The sequence below is a fragment of the Peromyscus eremicus genome, chromosome 3 (genome assembly GCF_949786415.1).
Source record: "Peromyscus eremicus chromosome 3, PerEre_H2_v1, whole genome shotgun sequence".
Classification (NCBI taxonomy): Eukaryota; Metazoa; Chordata; class Mammalia; order Rodentia; family Cricetidae; genus Peromyscus; species Peromyscus eremicus.
In genome coordinates this window covers 153197211-153224605 of record NC_081418.1, presented here as the reverse complement: position 1 = coordinate 153224605, position 27395 = coordinate 153197211, and the positions used below count along the sequence as shown (strand labels likewise).

At 44.4% G+C, this 27395-nt stretch overlaps 1 protein-coding gene across 3 annotated transcripts in view; it reads left to right on the top strand.

The window, feature by feature from the left end:
• Positions 1 to 17577, top strand: part of Lmntd1 (lamin tail domain containing 1) — a 238888-nt gene extending 221311 nt beyond the window's left edge. For 2 of the 3 annotated variants that reach the window (XM_059256353.1, XM_059256355.1), the window contains 4 exons: positions 1602 to 1822; positions 2570 to 2742; positions 13638 to 13694; positions 17311 to 17577. In XM_059256353.1, the coding sequence (XP_059112336.1) occupies positions 1602 to 1822; positions 2570 to 2742; positions 13638 to 13693 (450 nt within the window). In that variant the 3' untranslated portion in view covers position 13694; positions 17311 to 17577. Of the gene's footprint in view, positions 1 to 1601; positions 1823 to 2569; positions 2743 to 13637; positions 13695 to 13899; positions 14033 to 17310 lie in introns of those variants that run through there. The other variant, XM_059256354.1, reaches the window with a different exon arrangement.
• Positions 17578 to 27395: the final 9818 nt, after the last annotated feature.

The following is a 27395-nucleotide window of genomic DNA, read 5'->3' as shown; positions in this document are numbered from 1 at the left end:
GTGGGTGAGCTGACACTGGGCAGGTAAGCCTGGGTTAAATAAGAAAGCAAGCTGAGCAGGAGCCAAGGGGAGCGAGCCAATAAGTAGAGTTCTTCCATGGCCTCTGCTTCAGTTCCTGTCCTGACTTCCCTTCATGATGGACTATGATTGGAACATGTACACCAAATAACCCTTTCCTTACCAGGTCGCTTTGGTTATGGTGTTTATCACAGCAACAGAACACAAACTAAAACAGCACTACCACAACCAAAGCAATGGCAGGTGCGGAGGGAGAGGGTTATCTTGGCTCACAGCTTCAGAGAATCGAGCCCAAAAGTTGCTTGTGCTCCTGCACTTGGGCAGAAATCATGGTAGCAGAAGCATGCAGAACTTACAGGAAGAGGCTTGAGGTAACAAGCCCCTGAGCTGGCCTTGGTGAGCTCAGCTAGGGAGCACTTGGCAAAATTTTAACAGCCTCACCACGCCATCAAGTGAGGACCAATGTTCAAAGCACAAAACCAGGTGACATTTCAGATTCAAACCACACCATCTCCTCTAGACTGCCTCCTCTTCAGAACTCATCTCAAACTTCCTGCCCCATCCCTTGGGTTACATCTGGTTAGAATAACCCAGCTGTGATAAAGCATTAGCATTCTTCAGCCAGAAATCCACGGTAAGAAGAAGGTGAGGAGATTCTTTGTCCTCATGAGACCCTAATAAAAACACAGTTCTGAAAAAAAAAAATCACTCCTGTTCTTACTTCAATGAAACTAGTCCTTCCTTTACAATTGCAAGAAAGGTTTTCCTGGAAATCTCATTCCTGTCCACATGCTGAATGAAGCAGATGGGCCTGAGGTTCCACCAGACACCGAGTGAGGGTAAGCTGTAGCCATGAATCCTACACGACTCCAACGTACCTGATGGACAACATCTTGCCCTGTTTTGAAAATCCCTAGACTCAACGCATTAGTGATGACAGTACACACTCTCAGGTTTGCAGGGAGCAAACCAAAGATGGCTGCCCACAAAACGGCAGGCAGCGCTTTCTGGTACTTTCCCAGGCCCTTGTTTTGCATTTAAGATCCAGAGAGGGAGCAGATCCATTCTTTATAGTGGGAGCTCAGGGAAGGGCTATCTAAAGAAACCACAACAGAGTTTACACGCGATCCAGAAGTGTGTCTGTTGGTATATACCCAAAGAAGACGCATAGCATGAATTAGTCTAGAGATCTAATGCATGGCACATGGAATATAAGCACTTAAATGGCATTGCATCTGGGACTTTCTAAAGTGAATTTCACTAGGTCTTGTCACAGATATGTGTTATATATATACATATTCTGCAATTAACAACACAATAAAATTTATTTTAGAAATAAATTCTAAGGTGTGAAAGTTCACACCTTTAATCCCAGTACTCTGGAGGCTGCAGCAGGAGGATCACCATGACTTCTAGAATAGCCTGGGCAACATAGGTGCCAGACCAACCTAGACTGCAGAGTGAGAGCCTATCACAAAGAAAAACATGAAACCAAAACCAAATAACAATGCAATAGGCCTATGGCAGTGAATACATATAACTCCAATAATATTTTATATTGAGAACCTTTTCATTTCTATTAGGCCATTGCCTGGTACACTCCGATCCACTGGAAGCAAGCATGGGAGAAGTTAGAGACTGATATTGAATTTGAGAGATGTTCAGTAGTGATTCCAACAATGAAAAGCCATGTGTTCGGGTGGACAGCAACATCTACATCCTCCATAAATATGGAAAAGCAAGAATCAATAAAGAAAGAGTCCTCGCAATGTCAGATAGAGCACATCTACCCTTCTCTCATGAGGTAAAGGATACTTCATTTTGCCTATTTATTGAGTCCTTCCCCCATGAGTAACTGAGCATGTGGGAAGGACTGGAAGCAGATGTGTGGTTCATCAATCAATTGGCCATGGCTCCCGTACAAAATGTATGCACTGTAGAGAGGGCAGACACCTATGTCCAGACTTTGGAGGGTGATATTTTTGGTGGATAGTCATGAGGTCACTGGGGCCCTTATCTTTTCCTTGGCACTGTGTGCTATTTGAGGCAAGGCAACTGTTGAGGGCTGGAAAGGTGACACTGTCTCTATGTGCTTAGCAGGCTCAAGTGGAAACAGAAACATGCCTGAGAATTTTGTCCTCAAGCTAGCTGAGGACAGAGTTGCAGGATTTCATTCCTCTTCAAGCAAATGCTGTGATGCAATAAATGCTCAGCCTACAAGATCCAGAAAAGATATACTCTTTGTTTTTTAAAATACTGTTACGATTCATTTTTTAATTTCATGTGTATGGGTGTTTTGCCCATATGTATGTATTTACCATGTGCATACAGTACCCTCAGAGGCTAGAAGAGGGCATCTGGGAACTGGAGCTACCATGTGGGTGCTGGAAACTGAAGCCAGGTCCTCTGGAAGAGCAGCCAGTGCTGATGAGCCATCTCTCCAGTCCACACTGTGTTTTTTAAATAGGCATTCTTTGTAATTGCACCTCCAATACTAATGCAACTGCATAAAATGCCTTTAGATTCCAAGTTGGTATTTGTCTTATTACAGAGAAAAGGAAATCTGGCCATCCACTTTACCCAATCAGAGTCCTTGGTGCCGCAGTCCCTACGCCTCTCCACATCCCTACTGTTCTCTCATTGAATCACATGACTCAGACATTTCTGAAAGCTGGATGGGTACACAGCTGATGTCTCAGCCAGCCAAGCCCAAATCAGCCCCAGGTAAGCCAAAAGCATGCATATTCCAGGGAAGAGGAAGAGATGAAGGGGTGGGGAGAGAGGAGAGGGAGGAGGCAGAAAGTGTGTGTGTGTGTGTGTGTGTGTGCAGGTGGGCATGCTAAATATTAAAAGTTCTTCAGACCAAGGTGCCAGACTGTGTTAGCTCTTGGCCTCTGATAATTACCTGAGAAAAATAGTTCACTGAATATATTTATTTTGGTTCATGTAGAGCTAGGAGGCCTGTGTGGTTTTGCCGGCTTTTCACCATGACAGAGGTATGGTGGGAAAAACTGTTCACCTCACAACAACCACGAAACGAAAAGGAGTGGTGTCTAGAAGTGGCCAGTGTAAGATACAACCACAGAGGAGTTCTGCCCTCCATCCAGCCCCCACTTTTCACAGTCCTATCTTTCCAATCTATTCAGATTTTGAATCCCTCCCAGTCCGCTCCCTCAGATTCTCACCTCTGAACACTGTTTGCATCAGGGACTAAGCCTTCAATACATGAAGCCATTGGGGGACCCTTCATCAAAATTATAACAAAGGCTTTTAGAGCAGGAATGTAGGTTATTCACTTGCCACTGCTGTGGTGAAGTGACTGACTTCCATAGTTCTTCATAAATCACTGCTATTGAAGCAACCGATCAAAGAACCACATGGCCAGCATGTGGCTTGTTTGTTTGGGGAACGGTGTTTTGTTGCTAGAGTTTTCCTGCCTGGCCCACAGTCAGGACAAATCTCTCTCACCTGCCAGTCCCACAGCCGCTCAGACCCGACCAAGTAAACACAGAGATTTATACTGGTTACAAACTGTATGGCCGTGGCAGGCTTCTTGCTAACTTTTCTTACAGCTTAAATTAACCCATTTCTATAAATCTATACCTTGCCACGTGGCTCGTGGCTTACCAGCATCTTCATATGCTGTTTGTCAACGTGGCGGCTGGCATTGTCTCTCTGACTCAGCCTTCCACTTCCCAGCTTTATTCTCCTCCTTGTCCCGCCTACACTTCCTGCCTAGCCAATGGCCAATCAGTGTTTTATTTATTGACTAATTAGCAACACATTTGCCATACAGAACATCCCACAGCAGTGTATATTTATTTTTGAGAAACTATCTCACCCTATATCCCCCAATTTCAGTATCCTAGGCTGTCTATGAACTCATGACAATTCTCCTGCTTCAGCCTCCTGTTGTAATTCTTGAAGGTTGGTGAAAAATACATTTTGCATAGAAAAGTGATCCTACATGTTATGTTGTGCCAAAAAAAAAAAAAAAATTACCCACCACTTCCAAACACAGCCCAACAGTGACCCCAAGTTGTTATTCTCATCCAATCAGGGATCCTGTACTAAATGGGATCTTAGACTGGATGGTTGCTGTTGTCTTGGTTGTTTTATTGTTTGGATTTTCTAGATAGGGCACCCTGGATGTCCCGAATCGCCTCCTGCCTCAGCCTTCTGAATGCTTGGCGTGCTGGCATGCACCACGATGCCCTGCTGAGTTGACATTTTTAACCTAGACTTTGATTAGATTTTCATGACCCCATGAGCCTTCTATATTTGCTGTAAAATTGTGTTTGTGTGACTTCTTTTGGGAGAGTACTTGAGGCTCATCAGATGCCCCCAGATTCTTGTGAAAAACTAAATTTAGAACACTGTACCAAGAAGGAACCAGATCCCAGCATTGAGACACGGTTTCACACAGTGGCTGTAATCTGGGCATGCCGTAGCTTATAGCCTCATTTGGCAGAAAGATGCATTTAAAAATAACATTGGGCAGAATCCCAATGTGCAAAACACAGGCAGCTCTGTCCACAGTGAGGGGAGGTGGCCATGCTCACTGCTCACAACCTTGATATTCATTCCTCCTTTGACCTTTAAGACCCCTCCATGGAACCACAGAATTTCCCACAAAACACTGGAAGCCACAGTGTTAGTGGAGTTGCTGGTGCCTTCTTGAGAAATAATGCCCACCATACTAGCACCTCTTAGAAATGGAATGATAGAGCCTGGACATGAGTGGGGGTAGTGAAGGGCGAGGGTCGAGGGAAAGAGAACTTGGGTGAGTGGGAGATCCCAGATGGATCAACAACAGAGAGGGAGAACAAGGAATAGGAGACCATGGTAAATGAAGACCACATGAGAATAGGAAGAAACAAAGTGCTGGAGAGGCCCACAGAAATCCACAGGGATACCCCCACAGCAGACTGCTGTCAATGGTCGAGAGACAGTCCGAACTGACCTACTCTGGTGATGGGATGGCCAAACACCCTAATTGTCGTGCTAAAAACCTCATCCAACTACTGAGGGATCTGGATGCAGAGATCCATGACTAGGCCCCAGGTGGATCTCTGGGAGTCCAATTGGCGAGAATGAGGAGGGTTTATATGAGCGAGAATTGTTGAGACCATGGTCGGATTAAGCACAGAGACAAATAGCCGAACGAACGGAGACACATGGAGTGTGAACCAAGGGCTGGGGGGTCACCAACTGGATCGGGCCTTCTGAGTGGGTGAGACAGTTGATTGGCCTGATCTGTTTGGGAGGCATCCAGGCAGTGGCACCGGGTCCTGTGCTCATTGCATGAGTCGGCTGGTTGAAACCTGGGGCCTATGCAGGGTTCCTTGGCTCAGCCTGGGAGGAGGGGACTGGACCTACCTGGACTGAGTCCACCAGGTTGATCTCAGTCTGTGGGGAAGGCTTTGCCCTGGAGGAGATTGGAATGGGGGCGGGCTGGGGGGGGGAAGGTGAGGGAGGCGGGAGGGGGGAGAACAAGGGAATCTGTGGCTGATATGTAGAACTGAATTGTATTGCAAAATAAAAATTAAAAAAAAAAAAAAAAAAAAAAAAAAAAAAAAAAAAAAAAAAAAAAAGAAATGGAATGATAGGTTATAATAATTGATAACACTCAGTAGATATTATTAATTTAACAATAATCCATTTTCATAAAACTTCATTCTAGTTGTATGTACACATGTTTTTCCTCAGCTATGAGATAAGATATGAATCTGGATTGTCAATGTTTCCCTTAAGCAACAGATCCTCTGTCAGAGAGACAGATGGATGACTTTTTAATTTTTACCTGAGAGTCTCAAGGAATACATCTTGTTATGGTTTTCTCCAATGAATTACCCTCAATAACCTAGTTTTCAAATAAATTTAGTTTCAACTTTAGCTAAAGCAGCTTTCTGTTGTGATTCAGAAAATATTTCTCTGTGTGTGCACATCCTATAACAACAATTCAAAAAGAGATGCATACCTTGACACCTTTAGGGCCTCCGCTCATTATTATACAACTATGCATGAAACTATGAATATGCACAGGTAAGCGTGCATCAGAATTACCAGGACTTTCTTCTGGTTTCTATGCAAAAGGCAATCACCAACAGACATGTTCTAAATAACTAGAAAAAGAAATTCCTGAGTCACAGGTTCATATCCTTGAAAAAATGTATGACAAATTCTTCGAGGGGAAGGTGCCTCACATGCTCATCCTCGGGTAGTTTCTTTGGGTCTTTTCTGCTGTGGGCAGCTTGCTGCCGTGAGCACACAGTAACCAGCAAAGAGAAAGCAGACAAACAAGCCGACTGACTGCCTTGAGGTTGCCCAGCGCTGCTCTTTATCCTGCTGTGACAGACACTTGCCGGGTTGCAAAAGAGGCAGTTCAGGAGAGAGAACAGTGAATTTGCCTTTAGTTGTTCTTAAATACAGTACAGGAGCTTAGAGACTGAAGAGTAAGGTAACTTAAAGAAACGTCTACGTACCCCATGCCTGATTAATGCTAACCACATTTTTGAAGATGTGAAAATATCTAATAGAGTATAAACATCACCCCTGCGCTAACCGCTCACAGCTAACAGGTGCTAGCATTCTGTCAGGATGACTTTACCACATCCGCAGTCGGAAAGTCTTTCTCCACTGTTCTAGTCTTGAGCTGATGTTGGACCACACCACTCTGGTCCTTACTTTTGAACATTAACTGCACATATAAGGATCTGTAGACCAGTACATGATGGCTGCTTTGCTTTTAGCTTCCAGAAGGGGCATTGCACTAGGCATGTCTGCTCTTTGGGAAATAATCATACAACATAAAGAATTAACTCTAGTGTTATATGGAGATCTGATCTCATTACTGTATCACTCCGTTTTGATATTATTTTCTATTCTCATATTGTCTTGTTCTACAGCAATGTAGATGAGCATTCTGTATATACCACAGCAGACGTGTGCGTGTGCGTGGTGTGTGTGTGTGTGTGTGTGTGTGTGTGTGTGTGTGTGTGTATGTTTATCTACGCAGGCACAAAGGCTGCTCCGAGAGGCCTGGTCAAATGCTTTCGGTCCTGCACTGTCCCCGAGTGTGCTTGCTCAGCTCTGCAGCACATAGAGCCTCGCTTTCATTTCCCACAATGCTCTAGAGAGAGTTTGACTGTCTCCCAGAAGCACTGCAGGAGAGTCCCGTTTCCCTTATTCCCTGTAACTGTACGTGACAGAAGCTGACAGATGATGACTAGCTCATCACTATTTCAGGATTTTCCTCTGAAAAGTTCAGATGTGTGCACACCCTAAGTAAGAAAACAGACGGACAAGTTCCACATTCCAGGATGATTTGTGTCTTATGGTACTCTGAGGGTTTCTAACCCTTTAATACAAATTCAAGTTTTTTGTCTCTCCAGTAAGTTGAGGCAGAAGCAACTAACCTTAGATGTTAACTAAGGATGCATGATACAACTTAGCCTAGACTAACAGACAATGTGTCGCAGCTATGACATAATAAGGCACATACATCATGTGTTTGCCAATGAGGCGTTCTCTGGTGTGCAGGTTATCTGGAATAACTACCACAGGCATGTTGGGTTTATTTTTAAAATGTTTTGACCTCTAAAACTTAATCACGTGACAGGGGAGACAGCAGTTAAGAGCACTAGCTGCTCTTGCGGAGGACCCGAGGTCGGCCCCAGGACCCACGTGGCTGTTGACAACCGTCTGTGACTCCAGCCCAGGGTACTTGTTGTCCTCTTCTGTCCTCCCAGGACACCAGACATGCACGTGGTGCATACACACTGAAAACACTCAGATCTGTACAGTAAAATCATAATAATAATACTTAACCACTTGTAACCTAAAAATGTTAAGAGAAAATTATAGCTAGTGATCTATATAAAATGTGCACTTTATAAAATTCAATACCTATCCATGAGAGTAAAAATATTAAAAATTGGACTAAAAAAGATTTCCTCATTTTGACAAATGATTTTCTAAAATCCTACAGCAAATTCCTCCAAGTCTAGAGCGAGGCGAGAATTCTCATTATTGTGACTCTTGTTCAGTACTGTGCTAGACGCCAAAGTGTAAGAAGTCAAGGAGAAAGAAAATCCTTGTATCCTATTACCTCATGACTCCATAATGCTCTTCTTAGTAACTATATAATGAACAAACATGTTTGTTACAACACATACCATAATGGTAAGTGGATCTTGATTTATAAGACCCTAGCACTGGAGGCGTCCAGTTCATCATCCATCAAGTAGAAGAATAAGCTTTGACATAAGGAATAACATGGAATGAACAATGGCAGTAGCATCAGTATACACTGTCAGCACCCTACCGAGCCAAAGGCCTCAGACAAAGATCATATATTGGGTGAGGCCATACCTAGAAAACTCAGAAACTTAACCATGGTGTCAAAAATTGGAGAAGTCATATGTGACAGAAAGAAGAGGCATGGGGACATCCCCAGAAGCTACATGTGGAATAAGGAGAGGTTCCCTTTCCTGGCCTGAGTAGTGTTTACGTGTATACGTTAGCTGTCCTCAGGCTGTGCAGTCATGATTTGTGAACCTTTCTGTACTTAAATTCATCTTTTTAAATGTGACGACAAACACTGGGCAGATAGCTCAGTGAAGTGTGAGGACCTGAGTTCTGTACCCCAGAACCCACTTTTTAAAGCCTGGCCTACAGTGAGGGTGGTTTTACTTCCCCTCTGGAGAAGTGGGGACAGGAGTCCTGGGGCTCATGGTTCAGCTGCCCAGTCAACCTGGCAAGCTCAGGGCTACGAGAGACCTGGCTTCAAAAAAGTAGACAATGTCTGAAGGAAGACAGCTGAGGCTGACCTGTGGCCTACACATGCACCATGTGAGTGCACGCGCACACACACACACACACACACACACACACACAAAGCATGCATACACACATGCACACACATGAGCATGTGTGCACACACATGCACACACACAGGCACAAATGAAATCTTTTAAGAGACAGATTTGAATATAGGACAGGAGTTTTAGGTATTAAGTGTTGTTCTCTTCCTGTGTGTTGGTTGCCTGTACTTACCTGGGCTGTTCTTAGGAAAATCACACTGAAGTCTTTATGTGCTAACCAGCAGTTGAGGGATGGAGCCACAGAAATGATGCAAAGGTGGGAAGCATTGAGTCTGGGTGGGGAGTGATGGTGTGGCTGGTGTGTTCAGGACTTTCCTTGTTGGTGTGACAAGAGTGACTTCAGGGAGGGTTTGTTTGGCAGTGACTATGGAGGCAGGAGCAGCTTGGCAGTGGTGGTGGAAGCCTTAGCTGTTTCCTCACAGCTGAGAGGGTCAGAGCACAGAAAGGACAATGCTAGTCCCAGCTGGCTTCCTCTTTTTTTTGTTCTGTCTGAGACCCCAAGGGTGGGATGGTGACGCCCACCTGTAGGGTAGGTCTTGTTCCCCAACTTGTCCTCTCAGGGACTGCCCTCACAGACAGCTAAAGTATGCCTCACTAATGCCTGGGTATTTACTAATTCACTCAGTTTGGTGATGAAGATTTTCATCACAGCTAGAATATTTACTGATATTTTCTATGCTCTTGAGTGTTTTCAGAAATTTTTTATTTTTTTTTTTATTTGTGTGTCTGAGTAAGTGCATGCAGTGTGTGTATCTGTGGAGGCCAGGAGAGGATGTCTGATCCCCTGGAACTAGAGTCACGGGCAGTTGTGAGGCTCCTGATATGGTTGCTGAGAAACAAATTCAGGCCCTCTGCCAAGGCACCACGTGCTCTTAAGCACTGAGCCATCTCTCCCAGAAATGGTTTGCAATGAAAAAAGGAAGCAGAAGGAAGCCACGAGGCATCCTGGGAGGAATGCTGTGCGGGTCTGAAGTTTGCTGAGCACAGAGTCACTGAATGAGGAGGAGGCCACTCACCAGCAGGTGTGTTTGTAGCATCCTGCCGATGGTCCTCCAGCATAGTGGTTCTCAACCTGTGGGTCAAGAGCTCTTGGGGGTCGCATGTCAGATATCCTGCATACCAGAGATTTACATTACAATTCATAACTAGCAAAATGACAGTTACGAAGTAGCAATGAAATAGTTCTATGGTTGGGTCACCACAGCATGAGGAGCTGTACTAAAGGGTCTCAGCGTTAGGAAGATTGAGAATCGCTACTGGAAGTGCTGTCTTCTTCCAGTGTTGGCGGAAGTCTGTGGACGGCTTTCTCAGTGTGCTCTTGCACCTAGGCTTAACAGTGAGAAAGTCCTGACAAGGGCGACAGGTAGCCAGGGTTTGCTCCTGATGTGGTTTGGACTGTCCCCCATAGCAAGCTTAGGTGGGTGGAGCCTCCCTGGAGGAAGTGAGATCACTGGGTGGACCTTAAAGTCCTGACAAGCTGGCCTCTTCCTGTCTGCTCCCTGCTTCCTACCTGCTGATACTCGACCACAACCAGCCACCTCACGCTGCTGCCGCAGCTAGCCCTTCCTCCTTCAGTTGCCTCTTGTCAGGGATTGGGTACATCGACAGAGTTGGTTACTGGACAGTCTTTGCATCGCATACTGCTCAAGGCAATTGACCCATCAGCCGTGATCCATGTTGCAGTCTGCAGTGAGAATTCATTTTGATTGTGCACTGTACGGCTGCTGCCATCTACAGCATCAATGTTGTGGCAATAACAGTTTATCATCGTTTCTGCAGGTTGCAGAGCCACACATTGAAAGCCAACTGTTAGAAAATAAATGAATCCAGAACCTGATGCAACAATAAGATGTTGAAAGTCTCATCAGCATAAGGTCTATACCCCAAGATCACACCTAGGGGACTTTCCTTAAGCTGGACTCTCGTTACTTGTTACAAGTCATTAGATCTGGCATCTGTCTTGGGATCAAGGTATTTTCCCATAAGAAACTGCTTTCAGTGCAGGTTTGATATGGATTTCCTTCTGTGTCCAGGCTAGCATCTGCTTGTTGTTGCTTGTTTTATATGGTCTAAATTTATTGTATTAAGAATTTGGAATGTCTGCATTCATATTTCCATGGCTGGAAGCATATTAGTCTCGTGTGTGTGTGTGTGTGTGTCTGTGTGTGTGTGTGTGTGTGTATAGCTTAGTGAGTGAAGTGCCTGCTGTGTAAACACGAGGACCTGAATCCAGACCTCTAGTGCTGTGTGAACAGCCAAGCATGGTGGCACACGCCTATCACCCTAGTTCCCGGGTGGGTGGACACCATAGAACAAAAATCTGTGAATCTCAATAAGGAAGTTTCAAACAACAGAAAAGCTGGCGTTTCCTGTGGAACAGAAAGGCTGATTCCTGTCAGAGGGGACAGGAAATGACTGGAGAAAACACTGCAGAGTGCCGGTGTCTGTTCACGCCCCTTATCAAACTAAGAACATGTAAACAAAGCTACTGTATGCTACCCCTATGTCTGAGAGTAACACCACTTCTGAGTTCCAGAATGTGGACTGTGGTTTTATAATAACATTTTTAAAATAAAAAAAAAAAACCAGATGATGGGGGGCAGCTCACTGAGCCCCTCCTTACTGATGTTTCTTTAGTAGCCAAATAAGCATTCTGGTATTGTAATCCTAACAAAACAACCAAGCACATAATGACTGGATCTTTTACCTCAAAACATTTCAACACAGCACACATGCTATAAACTACTCTTTAGTGAGGAGAGAGTGTAACCCCACGTGTGGAGAATTACGTCATTAATGATCCATTTCCTTATACAATTAAAAATGTAATTTCAGGAATTCAGAGCACTCCAGTTAAATTAAGAAGGGGCTAAACATTTCAGCTTCAATTAGCCCAAGAAATTGCCATCACCTTCCAAGACGGAAACACAGTGGCAGGGCTTCTAGTGAGTGTCCGAGGAGCTGAAACCCTTTGTTTCTTGAGATAAGGATTTCCAGCGTCCAAAGCCCTCGTCCTCAGCCTATCCAGACTGCAAGGACATACATGAAAAAGGTCTATTTCATGCCCACAGAGTGTTCTGGAGGATGGACAGTGATGTCTTCCTTCTTTCTAGATCTACGCTACTGCCTGTGGCAAGCCCCTTAGAGCCCCAGTTATAACCCAGCCCCAGAAATGTTCAGGAAGTATACACTGTCCTGTGCCAAATAGAATCCTGATTCACTGAGTTCAGGAAATTGTCAGTGGCTGAGAAAATCACTGCTGATGATATTTCTGCACCATGGTGGGCTTCCCTGCCTATCACATCCTCACAGCTGAGACCTGGGGTGGTTGTTTGTAATCAAACCCTAGCAAAACCTGGTAATTCTGAATTGTCAGGTATGCCTGGGGAGTTTTCCCTGTTGTTCCCACAGTAGTTTGCTGTTGTTCTAGAATGTTCCATCTGGTTGGTTGGTGTTGGTTTTTGAGAGTAAATCTTACTGTGTAACCCAGGCAAGCCTGGAATTACTATGTAGCCAGTGAGACATTAACTCTGGTCTCTGGGGGTCTCATCTCTGCCCCTGTGGTGAGATTGAAGCATGCATCACCACACCAGCCTACACTTAGAACATTTGCTTTCTTATTTTTCACTTTGCAGGTATAATATGTGATCTCATCTCTGACACAGAAGTAATCTGTGCTGGGTGTCGTGCAGTCCACCCTTCTTCAGTTTGATACACTGGTTCATATGTAAACACTGTGTTTATACAATATGACCTTCAGTTTCACTCAAATACCATCATCTCTCCCAGGTTCAAGGTTCACCCACAGACTTAACCAACATCAAATTTAACCAACCACAGAATAAAATATTCAGAAATACAATGCTAACCTTATACATTATCATTATTCCTTAAAGAACAGTACAGTGCCACACAGGACTGTTTATGGTATGTTACAAGTACTGCAGACAGGTTAAGGTGTGGCTGTACAGAAGGTGTGGGTTATATGCAAAGTCTGCCATTTTATACAAGAGCCTTGAGCATCAGTGAGAGCAGAAACCAAGCCCCACAGGTGCCTGAGAGTGAAGAGCACACGTCACCTCACCCTTGACTAAGATGGCAGATAGATGACAGGGTGTCCTCCTCCATCCACACATTTCCCTGCATCTCCACCCCCCCCCCCCCGTCACTGTCTCATCGAGCACACGTAAGTGTAGAAATCACTGGGGAAATACTATAAGCAGCGTGTTGTTCTATAATCTCTGCTTTAAAAACGTTACTCATGAGGCTGATCAGGGGGCTTACGAGTTCAAAGCCTGCCTGGGCTGCCTGGAGGCAACTCAGTGCCATCTCCAAAAACTTATAAGTAAAAAGAGACTGGAGATGCAGCTCAGTGCAGAGCACATAAGTGCGTTCAGTCTGCAGTGCTGGAAATACGTTGTGCACACACACACACACGCACACACACGCACACACCTTCCACAGTTAGATTCTTCTCTCAGTTTTGACTATGTTTTGAGGATGTTCCCTTTTAAATTACTCACTGATAGCTTGGACTTCATAATAATTGAAAACTACTTTTCTCAAGTAGTTACTAAGCTACTTGCTTCAAGTCTCCATAAGCACTGCCTTCAAACCACAGATTTCTTCAAATTAAAGAGAACTGTGATGCTGTTAGCGCATGCTAAAATTGGCTTTTCTGTGAAAAGTCAACAGGTGGGCATCGACCTGAACTCCTGCCCTTTTTATTTTTAGAGACCAAGAAAAAGAAATCGAAGGCGGAAGAAAATAAAAAACATCTCAGCATGTGAAGTAAGTCACATTGCAAACTTGCTTTCTCTATAGAAAAACAATACCATAATAATTAGAATAAAGTTTTCGAGGGTCTCACTTTATGGCCAAAGCTGGCCTCAAACTTACGTTAATCCTCCTGCCTCAATCTCCTGATGTAATAAGATGTTTGGAATACCTCAGAAAATGGATTGTTCTTTTTCTCATCTCTTTGTGTTTTTAAAAGACAGGATCTGGTGACATAGAACTCTAGCTGGCCATCTTCCAGAGCTTGCTATGTAGAATATGCTGGCCTCCAACTCACAAAGATCCACCTGCCTCTGCCTCCTGAGTGGTGAGATTAAAGTTGTGCACCCCAACACCTTGTGACATTCCTGTACTCTCTCACTCTCAGACATTTCTGTGGCTTCCGGATCTATCAGGTTTTGTCTTCTTGTTAAATCAGGTACTTTCTAAGGGTGAGAAATAATTTACCACAGATCTTCATTTGATCCTTGTTGGTAAGTAGCGATATGCCACTGAAATCTAGAGTTTACTCTACATGTAAACCAGCATGATTCATTCTGTGTGAGCAATGTGTCATTAGTTACATACCAGAAACTCCTCTGTCCTAGGGGCCTGCAGGGCTCTGTACTGGAACATTTTTAATGATATTGAAGAGTAGGAATGCCGTCTTCTGTCATCCAGCTCCTAAGGACTCAGCATTGTTTAGGCATTCACCTTTGGGGTTGATTCATCTTTGTTTCCTTAGATAAACACCTGAGTTACTGAGTCCAGCAAAGGCATTGAGGTGGTGTCAAGGAGAATGGCCCCCAGAGGCCCCAGTGTTTGAATCTAGTGGAGTTGTTTGGGAAGGATCAGGAGCTGGGACCCTGTTGGAGGGGTTGCATCACTAGCATTGAGGTTCCTAAAGCCCACACCAGACCCAGGTAGCTCTTTCTGCCTCATGGCTCTGTCTCAGGATGTGGGTTCTCAAGTACTGCTTCCACACCATGCCTGCCTGCTGCCGTGCTCCCTACCATGACCGTCAGGGACGCTAGCCCTCTGGAACTGTAAGCTCAAATAAACAGTTCTTTGTAAGTTGTCTTGGTCATGGTTTCTTACCACGGCAACAGAGAAGTATGTAAGCCAGGCAGGTGGTTTTGCTTTTAAGTGAATTACCCTAAAAGTGGAGGACAAATTCACACCTGCAACCAGTGAGTCTCCTGTATCTGTGTTCTTTATTTGGCTTTGGACCATCCCTTGGTTTAAGATCAGAAACACGGCATGCTTAGCCCAATCTTAGCCTATGCATTGGACCAGACAGTCTTCCTGTCCCCCACAGCTTATGTTCCCTTCAGTCCCTCATATGTACCAGAGGTTGTCTCTGGTTGCTGGGCTGTCCAGTCCCTTCCAGATTGTCTCTCTCTAGCCCTCTCCAGTCACCTCCTCTTTTTCTGAAGGACACCTGCTCTTTTACAGACACAGCTCCCTTTCTCCTGCAGCACCCCCTTGACCGTCCTGTAAAATGAGATGGCTATAGACTCACCATTCAAAACTCACTCCTTGGGTACTTTTTATAGAATTGGAGACAATGATCTCAAAATGTAAATCACTCATGTTAACTAGTGGCCAACAGCCAAGCCAATGCTAAATTCTCCATGGTGTTTAAACATGAGGGGCCACTGAATCCAACATCGGCTCCCACTCATGTCATACCTGTCCCCAGAGATCTGGGCCCTTGTTTGCCCCGGGACCTGCTTCCTCCACTTGCCTTGGTCCTTAGTTCTGTGGCTGAAATGCAAAGGCTGCAATCTGAAATCCCAGTGTGAAGATTCTGCTGTTTGTAGCCAAAGCCAACTGAGTATGGACCCTGCACAGCCCCTGGAGAGAGTGTTCCGTCCTAGACAGGAGCCAAGTGAGGTGGGTGATTGTCTGAGTTTTTTAAAAAGGAGTGTTGTGATTCATCTTATGGCATATTCATGGCCTGACTTGAGCAAAGGTATTGAGGCGTTGACAGTCTTCCTCGGGTGCTGTTCCTGACTGTGATGGCTACAGACTTGTTCCTGAGTTAGTCAGTAGCTTTGGTTTGGTTTGGTTACAATCTGCTCTGTTTTGAAAAGTTCAAGGGCTCTTACCTTTCACTGTCTTCTCTCCACCTCCACCTGCTAGTGTCTCTAGGACTGACTAGCAGTATACCTTCAGAATATTTCTGAGGCCTTCCCAGGAGCAAAATTTTATTTCTTCATTTTATCTGTCAGTGAATGACAGCTCCTGGGTCTGCTGTCCATTCAGAGGCAAAGCCATGGCTCCTGTGGTTCTTATTGCCGTTCCTGAGCCGTCCTGGGTCTGCTGTCCATTCAGAGGCAAAGCCATGGCTCCTGTGGTTCTTATTGCCGTTCCTGAGCCGTCCTAGGTGAGCCAGTGCCATGCCCTTGTGCAGTTTCAGGCTTTCATTATAATGCCTGAGAACACAAGGTAGGCAAGTGTATAGCCAAGGAAACTTTAGCTCCCAGAGCAGAAGTAACTAAAGTCATTAAGGTAGTAGGTAGCAAATTTGGGTGGAGTCTCAGCCTAGTGCCGGTGCCCCACCACGTGGGCTGTAAGATTATCTCTATCTCACTGCCCTACCTTACGGCACGTCCAGAAGGATACAAACACCACATTTTAAAGAGAGACTAGAAGAAACAATTTTAAGCTTTATTTTTTTATCTTCAGTTATAGGCAGGGGGTAAGTAATATGCATGTGAGAGCAAGTTTGTCCTCAGAAGCCGGAAGAGAGGTCAGATCCTCTGGGCCTGGAGTTCTAGACATGAGCAGACTGGCCTGGGTGCTGGGAACCAAACTTGGAACTGAACTCAGGTTCTCTTCAAAAGCAGTATGCACTTAACCCAGTGAGCCACCTCTCCAGCCCCTACAAGAAACATTCTCATCCCGAAGGAGTCGGCTACTCTGAGAGTCTTAGCGTTACGAAATACTGCAAAGATCCAGGTCTCCCCTCCAATGTTACTAATTCAATAGGTTGCCTATTATTGAGACAAATACAAGCAAATCCAATTTCTGCCCCAGGGTCTTGGCAAAAAGCGTTTCTGCATGACAGTGTGCACAGTCTTGCTGGCAGACCTGTTTTCACTCAGCACGTGGCTCAGCCGTGATTGATCTGGTGGAGATGCAGATACTCTAAAGAAGAAACTCTTGTCTCTCAGTCTAACTATCACACTGTTGAAACAGTGGACTCCAGAAAAATGAGAATTTCCCAGGAATCTCCTGAGGGAGAAGGGAAGGGCATCAACAGGGGGAGCTTATCTCTGGGAGAGATTTCACACAGTTCTGACAGCTTGTGAGACCCATTTACAGTGAGTGATAAGTCCTTCTGTGAACCAAGATGGCCACTGATCCTTATTCGTCCTGAGCCCACTCTGGATGTAGGGTGTCCTTATAGCCTGCAAGGACCCTCCTTCAGCCCTTGACAACATCGGTAGTTTCTCCTCAGTGAGATGTTGAGATACAACAGCTGAGAAAGAAAATGTCACATATCCCTTACCGTGACACCTTGTTAAAGACATTTAAAAATGTCATGGTCACACTTCCTGGTGGCAGTGTGTATTTTTTTTATATATCTTCTTATCTCCACACTAATTGTATTGTTTTCTTTCAGCCCCTGAAGTGATACATCAGTTTCCCAAGTTCTTCAGTTGCCATTTCACCAGGATCTGTTTTCCACCATGGTTACCATTGGCTGCCTGTGCTCATCCTGGCTATCCAACTTCTCCCTATTGCATAACAGTGTGCTGCGTGGGAAGAGTGAAGGGGCCAGAAGGCTGGGCTCTCACCATGCTGGTTAAAGACATTGCATGGTTTAAAGACAGCAGAATGCCGGTATCTGCAGGTTTTCTTCCACAGACGAGACCAGAGCTCAGGCAGCCCTGGGTAATATCTAGCCTCCTGCCTAGATATTACAGAGGCCTCAGCCTGGCCCTGGAGGGAAAACAAAGCTTGTGTCCTGTTTGTTCCATTTTAAATGTGGTACCTGGTTCCTGTAGGTCTGGGGTATACCTTAGACATCCCAAGGAAAGCTAATTTGGCACCAACATAAAAGGAACGAGAGGTCAAAGCATTTGGTTAACTGGTAACCTACCCTAGAACCATTTTGATCTTCATGTTGAAAGCCCAGGATAAGTGATACTTATAAAATAGCCACAGTCTTAGGAGTTGGAAGGTTCTGCCCAGCTTGAATCAGCATTAATGTTGTCACCTAAACATGTGCATGACACAGAGCTGAATTAACGGGAGAAAAAATGAAAAATAAAACCTTGGCAAAGGCAAAAACAGCACAAAGATTATTCATCTGCCATGATTTCCCTACACATGTGAGTGTAACAATGATTCTTGCTCCAGGATTACCATGCACATGAGTACATTGCTTCTGTGTCCCTCAGACCAAAGCATCTAACAGAGACAACTCAAGGGAAGAAGAATGTGGCTCAGCCATGGTCTCTCTGCTCTTGAACAGACCACTGGGCATGTCACAGAGAAGTCACTTCACTTCTTAGAAGATAGAGAGCAGAAAGGGAAATAGCCAGGGTGACAGCCCTAAGAACCCACCTCCTGCAATTCACTGCCTCTGATGGTACTTTCATTATAAATCCATTAAGAAATGAGTTCATCCATCAGGCCAAAGTCTTCCCTGTCTTTGGAAGCATCATCACATATACACCCAGTGGTATGCTTCACTAACCCCTCTGAGTTTTAATATAATTGAGTAGACAATCACAACTTGTAGACAGACTTTCTTCTCCACAACCTACCCAAAATAACTACATGGAGACTTCTTATTAATTCTGAAAGCTTGACCTTCAGCTTAGACGTGTCTCATCTACCTCTTATAACTTATATTAACTCATTTATATTAATTGCATTCTATTATATGGTGTTACCTCTCTTTATCTTGCACTTCCTGTTTCCTCTCTGTCTAGCTAATGACCCTGCCCTTCTTTTCCCAGAATCCTGTCCATGGAAGTCCCGCCTAACCTCTTTCCAACTGTTGGCTGTTCAGATTTTATTACACTAACCACAGCAATACATCTTCACACAGTGTGAAAATGACCCACAACTAAGCAGCACAGTGAATTCTCCAAGACCTAATCCCAGTCTCTGTCTAGAAGTGACATTAGAAAAGTCCCTGAATAGCTCAACTGTACATTTTTATAACAATTGAAACACATTTCCAGTCTTCATATTTATTTATTCAAGATAGTACCCATCAACAGATAAATGGATTTTTTAAATATGTGCTTCTAATCAATGTCATCTTACTGAGCTATAAAAAATGAGATTCAGACACGTCAACATGAGTGAACTAACATAAGCGAGACACAAAAGAACAAGTAGTATGTGTCGGGGGTGGGGGTGGTACTTTATCTCAGTAGAAAAATCCAAAGAGCTAGAGAGCACAGCCCAGCTTTCCAGGAGTTGGTGGTGGAGAAAGAGGATGGGGAACTACTTAATGAGTACAAAACCTGTGGGGTAGTGAGAAGGTTCTGGAAGTGGACAATAGAGAGAGTAGCTGTCTGGGGTTGTGGATGGGCTTAATGCTAATATACTGAATGTTTAAAAATGCTCAGAATGTTGGGTACCAACGTCTGATACAGGTTTAGCATCTCCCGGGTGAGAAGAAGCCACACCACAGTCTAGAGTATCTAAGAAGATATTCCTCACTTGACGAGGTACTTTCTCATGTGCACCGCTGGGTCTGAAGGTTCACAGAGGCACTACCAATGTGGGAGTGGAGTGAAGACAGTCTAACTACCGAGCTACACAGATCATGTTATCTGTGCACTCTCTGGACTCGGGTAGACCTGCACATTTTCAGAAAATTGTCCCACTTCATGCCAAGGTGTGCCATAAGGCATCACCTTTGAATCCCAAGTTGGCTAAATTGTGTGGGCTGTTCTGTTCCATGGTTGCTATAGTGACAGAGTCACCACAATCCTTTGGAGAAACTAGAAGGAATCCTAAGAATGTTCAGTAAGTGTTGACTTTTCTTGGCTTCCGCTCTCTTCAGCTATCTGCATTTGTGATGACTCAACTTTGTTTGCTCTGGAAATAAACACACAGCCAGAAAGGCCTTTGACTTTGGCTGATGAGCAGTCCCCTAACCGGCTTCCCTAAACCCTTTTCCTCAAAGATTTGTGGTAAAAACACAGAAAACAAGGGTCTACATAGGCTTCAGGTATCTCTAGTTACCCCTCCTGTGGGCAGAGGCTTCCTAGATCCAAAACAGGCCCCGTCTCAGGTTTTCCTTGTGTTTGAGGATTGCATTGTCAGGATGTTTCTTCCGCCTCTGAGTAATTGGTGCTTTGTCAAGAGGCTGTCTCCTCTGAGTACATCTGCACTATCATTTTTTCCACCAGTGGTCAAAATGTGGTCTGTGTGCTGCTACTCCTGTGAAGTGTGTTCTGAAAAGTATAGCCCTTGGTCCTTGCAAGAGCTAAGTAAACCCTCAACTGTGGGGTCCTCAGTAGATTCCTTTCCAGTTACATCGGTAAGCCTGAGCCTCCAGGACAATGCTTCCACCGTCCTCCTGTACTGGGAGTGTCCCCTAGGATGGAGGGGTCTGGATGAGGTTAGCACATGTCCACACCCACACAGGAACATTTAGGGGTCATAACCTTGCAGCACCCTGTTTCCCTAAGCTGCTCTGAATGACAGCTCAAGAATTGGATTGAGTTCAGTTTCAACAAGTTTGGAGAGCTGCAGACGGCTTCTGCATTGCCCAGCAAGGCTGCAAATGTGAGGCTGTCCTCAAGTCTCCATTGGCTTTTCATCTCTGTATAAATTAAGTGCCAGCTCCCTGGATGGCCCTGCGGAGTGCAGCTTGCAAGGGTTGTCAGCTTTTGAGCCAGCCTGGATGTATAAAGCCCTGCATTTCACCCCCAGTACTGCATAAACGAACATGGGGGCAAATGCCTGTGATCTCAGCCCTTGGGGGGCAAGCAGGAAGCTCAGGAGTTCAAGGTCATCCTTGGCTACACAGTCAGTTCAAGACCAGCCTGGGCTACTAGAGCCTCTGTCTCAAACAAACAAACAAAAATTAGAAGTTTAAAAGGTGGGGGGAGCTTAAAAAGTTTATCACTTGCCTTCTCCCATAATGGGAGCCAGGGCTTTTTTTTAGGAAGTTGAGTTTCCCTCCTTTTAAAAAGGATGAATAAGAGAAAAATTACAGCTACTTGCAGAAGAATAAATTACACATTATACACTTACCTAAAACTTTAAAATGTTAGGCAAACTGGTAACAGGACAAAGAGCCCAAGGGATATTTTCTGAACCAGTTTTTTATTTAAACAGAAACATTTTTTAAAATAAATTCTGGTTTCTTTGAGGTTTTATCCAGTAATCTTTGCACAGACTCTCAGTGTGAAAGTCTAAACTGTTGACTAAAACCAACAAATTTATAAGCATATCAAAGATTTGGAAGAAACATGTTGAAGTCAGTGCATCATCCTTTATATCTTGGTCTCATGTCCTTTTGCTCTTAGTGATATTGTGTTTTTGTTGTAATTTTGTACCAAGTGTGTGGCAGTGCAGAGTTCATAAATAGCTCAAACACCACTGGACCAAATCCTTCATCATTTATTTCCATTCATTTATGGGATCACTAAATTCATCCCCATTGCTTCTTGTTGTAAACGATGCTTCAAGAAACATTGGTGTGTAGACGGATTTTTCTTTGGGCTGCCAGTGCCCAGGACCATTAAGAATATACAGCAGATGACAACTGATATTCAACAAGTTGACCTGTCAGATGACTAATTCTCTGATGGGGAGTCCCACTTGGCAAAGACTGTGGGGGTCACTGACTCTGAATCTGTTTGTTTCTATCTGTAATTCTCTCATGGGCTGTCACAATTCCTCCCTAAAAAGAACAGCTGTGGGACTCTTTCCACAGTCCATTGGTAGTGTTTTACACTTTCTGGGCACACTTATAGCTATGGATGGTCAGGAAGATGATTTCTGCTTAAGCTGTATAATTCTGATGAATAGAAATAATACTAGGATACTTTTCATACCTGAGATAGGAAAGTAGCAGTATTCTCAGTCATAAAGGCAGCGGTCTGTAGCTGGAGAATTTCTCTCCAGCTCCCACCAAGTCCGGCCAGTCCTGGAGTCCACTTATAAAATAAACACACAGACTTTTACATTATTTAAACTGCTTGGCCGTTAGCTCAGGCCTATCATTGTCTACCTCTTACTCTTATATTTAGCCCATTTCTATTAATTGAGAGAACAGGAAGGTGGAGGGAGACACTGCCAGCCGCCGCCATGACTAGCAGCATGTGAAGACGCCGGTAAGCCACGAGCCACATGGCAAGGTATAGATTTATAGAAATGGATTAATTTAAGATGTAAGAACAGTTAGCAGAAGCCTGCCACGGCCATACAGTTTGTAACCAATATAAGTCTCTGTGTTTACTTGGTTGGGTCTGAGCGGCTGTGGGACTGGCGGGTGAGAGAGATTTGCCCTGACTGTGGGCCAGGCAGGAAAACTCTAGCTACGGCAGTCTTTGATTGAGACACTGGAGTAGTGCTGTGCCAAGTGTGCCGCAGCCCGCAGCACCTGGGGACAGCCTCGGAGCCTCAGAATGCTGTTGACAAAGGATAATTAATTTAATTGTCAACAGCTGTGCCTCTGAATAAGGAGGAAGACACAGACAGTCACCCAGCTTTGCACCTGGGGGCTGAGGCGCTCTGAGAAGATTCTGCTCTGGCTCTGGAGACAGGAGGGGCTCTTTGGGAAAAAGGAAACTGTGATTAAAACCACTTCTCCTCTGTTCACTGTAGGAAGAGTAGGAGGGACGACTTGTTTCTGACTTTTGTTACTGACACTCAGGGGCACCAGCATCTGACATTTAACCAGTTCTGTCAAAAAGGAATGAGAGACAACCCAACTCATGAGACACATAGTGGGTCAACACAAGTTCCAGTACCCTGGTTGGCTGTTTGTGTTGTTTTAACTCTTACAAGTAATTCTTTGTTTCCTCATCAAAGTAAGATGACAGTCTTAGAACTTTAAGAATAATTGTCTAGACAACTAAAAATATAATTACTGGGAAATGTAAAATTAAACCTGGTGGAGACAGTGGACCTGGTGACTTGGGATCAACATACAGCATGCTCTCTTCCGGGGATTCTAGTTGAACTCAGCCTGTTAATCACTTCACCTCATAATTGCCAAACATATACTTGCCGAAGATTGCGACTTTACAGCCTGAAACTCAAAGCAAGGGAGGAGGAGTTGGGTCTTTGTTGTCTCCATTGAATCCTGATCTTCATTCTGAGCTGCCTCCCAAACAGACTCAGCTGCCTCCCAAGCAGACTCACCGTCACAATGGGGAAAACTCAACTTCAAAACACTGTGTGTCATGGCCCAGCAGCAGCTGGGGTCTGAGCTCTGTCTGTGGCTCCTGTTACCGCCAGGGGCTGCGTAGATGCCCAAAGTCTTGACAGTCACTTGAACCATGTTGCTGCCACTAAGGACATACTGATCTGGGTGGCCTGTGTTGCCACCAGGACCATGGTGATGTCCAGGCCCAAGCTGCTGCTGAGGACCATGTCTGAGTCCGTGGTCCTGCTGCAGCTGGGTCTGTGATGATGTCCATGGCCTGTGTTGCTCTAGGGGATCATAGGAACTATGCATGTTGAAATTGCTAAGGGAGGGCCATGCTGAGCCAGCCCTGACACTCACTGGATAGCTGGCCCTGCCCTTTGCTGGTCACTGCAGCAGAATAGTTGGCCACACCCCCCATGGGAGAGCTGGCCCCACCCCTCACCATGGATGTGGGAGAGCTGTCTCTGCCTCTTGCTTGAGGTGGGTGGTCCCAATGTCCTAGACCATCCAGCTCAGCTACCACCCAGACCTGCTTCCTGGGCCTTGGGTTGTTACAACCTAACATCTACTCCATCTATGACCTGCTGGAGTGTGTGAGGGATTGGTCCCCTGGACCGATAACTAGAAGATCACCATGACTCAGGGCAATAGCAGGATATCCGGGAAGAGTTTTGGTGAGGGTCCAGTGATGATGGTGTGTGTGCCAGAGGCCTTGAATGAGACCAATGACTCATTGCAATGAACATTCCCTGGGTGGGGCTGACTGGGCAAAGGGTACACTGTCCGACACCCAATGCCACTGGGATGAATGAAGAGGTTTTGGAAAGACGGAGGGCCAAGGTGGTCTTTTGTTTGTTTTTAATTGATTTTGGGGGGATTCTGCAGGGGTCAGGGGAGGATATAGAGGGATTGGGAGGTGAAAGGGATTGGGGTACATGATGTGAAATTCCCAAAGAATAAAGAATTGTTATTTAAACCTCAATAATGCCCCTTAATTTTTTGAGATGAGCTCTCACTAAACCTAGAGATAGGTTGGCTGGCCAGAGAGCTCCAAGGATCTGCCCTCCCAGCAACGGTGTTACAGACACATGTCATTGCGTGTGCCCGAGTGGTAGAGATCTGACTTCATGTCATCCTGCTTGAACAGTAAACACTTTACCCACTGACCCATCTTCCAAGCTTCCCAATGAAGGCCGGTTAAATAGAAACCTTCAGGAATTTATTTTTCTTTCATATATTTTCACACATATCTGTGATATGTCATTGATAAAAATATATATTAGCATTTTTCCTATAGATGTAGTACATGTGGAGAGAGAGAAAGGGGAGGAAATGGTGATATGCCTGTGCTTTGAGTATGTGCGCACTAAGGATTTGGTTGGAAGGAAGTCTTGAAAACACTGATCAAGATGCCCTGTCCCATCTCAGCTGTCTCCCACAATTCCCCTTCTAGAAATTGAAAGGACATGTACTGGGATTTAACCCGTTATCTGTGTACACTTAACTTAGCAGTAGAAGATCTAGATGACACAGTAACTTTAAAGCTTGGCTTTATTGTCACATCATCCAAAATTTTTCCAAAGAATGTTAGCATTTGTGCACAAACACTGCCTAATGACAGTACAGACATCTGGAAGTGACTTTAAAACACCAAGCCCCATGAATCAAATTTTGGTTCAGCAAATCCTTTATCCATTGAAGATCTAAAATGGTAATGTACAAAGCTCCACAAGTAATAGGTCCAGTGTAGAAAGACTTGCCTGCTTAGAGGTGTGGACTGCTAAATCTTCACCTGAGGCCAAAGGCTGGAATCAGACAGAAATCTGAGAGGGGCTGGAGAGGCCTTACAAGAAGACTTGAGTTGAGATCCCAATAGCCATATTGGGTGGCTCATAATGACCTATAACTCCAACTCCAAGAGATCTAACACACTCTTCTGGCCTCTAAAAATAATGCACTCATATGTACATGCCTACACATAGACACACTCAAAATGAATCTTTTAAATCTAAGAGTAACAGGGCACAAAATAAGTATACCTACTTTGTGAGATTGAAACACATTACTGCCATTTTATATTGACTGGCAAATACCTGTTCTCACAACTGTGCTTTGTGCCATAAATATACAGTGGGAGTTTGATTTCAAAATAGGATCCAGGCTCACCTGCAAAGAAGGGGGGGTATGATTCCCTAGTTTTGTTTTGTTTTGTTTTTCATTTTATTTTGCACTCCATGAGTTTTGAAATTGTGGTTGGTTTATATGTCCATTTTATTTGTCAGTTATTGAACTAACATGACTTACCATTTGTCATTTTGCTACAAGCAAATTTTTGAGGAAATAACAGTACAAAAAGCAAGTTGCTTTAGAGAAAATTCAGAGATTATTTTCTGGATACACAGTGAGAGATGTACTTCAAATACATTTAAATGTCTTGAAATTTTTTTTAAAAAATGACTTGAAAATCCAATAATATTATAATGCTAGTTCCGGTGGGATAGCCACTTGGTGAATTCTGTTTTTTGAAATCCAGTAAGAGCCATTTAAATTTAGATTTAATTTTATTCCCAAGTCTCAAAGTCCATATAAAATGCAATCTAGTCCATTCACTGACCTTCAGAAAGGGCTACATTTAACATCAGTTTATCCAGACACACCTTTTCTAATGAGTCCCCAGAGGAGACACTGCTGTTCTTCTTTACCTTCCTGGCAAAAACACCAACAGAAAACAAACCATCTCTTTACGCTCTTGATAAAATGAAGGACCTGCCTCCCCTTCATTCATTATTTATGTTTTGAGAATATGTGGTGTGGTGCACCACACTGTGTTCCTATTCCAGGCTGGTGTGTCTAGGCCTACATATCTCTGGTATAGTTCTCTCCGCAGGCCTCTGCCCTTTGCAGGTATCTAACTAGATACCCCTCAGCACTTATCCCCCCCCCACACACACCCTGTGAGCCCATCTGCACAGTTGTATTCACAGCAGTAAGGAATTGTCAGGACAGGAGGTGTCCATGGAGCACCTGCAGGTTTGGGTTAAACCTTTGGATGCAGTTATCCATGGAAGCGGGCAGCCTTTCTGAGCACTTTTGCTGGGGTGGGCTTTGCAGCCAGGCAGGCACCTTTAATTACCAGCCTCCAGTAAGTAGCCCCAGAAAATTCACTGCTTCTCCAAACTGGAATTGGAGAATCATTTCTTTGCTGTGTTGTTTCTGCTCTGTTTGAACGATGAGATGTTCATTCTTATCTCTCCAGGAAAAGTCATTCAACAATGTGGTTTTTGGGAAACCTTCCCAGCAGGGTGGCATGCCCTCTTTATCGTTTCCTTCTGCTTCTGTCTTGTAACATGAACACACTATCAGTTCAGTCGATGTCAACCATATTAAACCCCGTGCAGAAAGCTTGGCTCTGACACTGACGGTGTCAGTAGCCTCCCCAGCTTACCTGATGCTCTGTTGCACAAGCCACCATTCCCTTGCCTTGTTTCATATTGTCATTTTGTAATGTAAAGCAGAACTTGACCCCAACCCTCCCATAGAAATAACCCACACATCTGAAAGCTGTGGGGAGAAATCCACAGGTGTTAGCAACCACCCATTGTAGTAGGATATTATTTTAAGGTGTGTTACTTTTGTTTATGTTGCATTTGTTTAATTCTGTGAAGCTATGTTACTGTGTCTCTGTAAAACACATGATGGTCTAATAAAGAACTGGCCAATAGCAAGGCAGGAGAAAGGATGGGTGGGGCTGGCAGGCAGAGACTATAAATAGAAGGAGAACTCTGTGAAGCAGGACCGAAGATCTAGCAGCCAGAGGAGGAGGACTTCAGGAGCCAGCCACCCAGATACACAACCAGCAACGGAGTAAGAGTAAGATTTACTGAAGTAAGAGAACAGGAAAAGCCCAGGGGCAAAAGGTAGATGGGATAATTTAAGTTAAGGAAAGCTGGCAAGAAACCAAGCCAAGCTAAGGTCAGGCATTCATAATTAAGTATAAGTCTCTGTGTGTGTGTGTGATTTATTTGGGAGTTGGGTGGTGCCCCCCCCCAAAAAAAGAGTAAAAAACAACCAACAACTGCCCATCAGTGACATCCTTACAAAGACAAAGCAGGAGTGGAACACAGCGGAGCAGTGATAGTTTGGGTTAAACCTTTGGATGCAGTTATCAAATGTTATGAATTGGTCTAAGGATTTTGTTTTCTTTACTGACATAGAGGTCATACTATTTAACTCAGGCCAGTCTGAAACTCAGTATGTCACCCAGGCTGGCTTTAAATTTGTGGCAAGCTTCATTTTTCAGCCCTCTGACATCATCCAAATTATAGACTATAATTAAACAAAGAATTCTACATTAT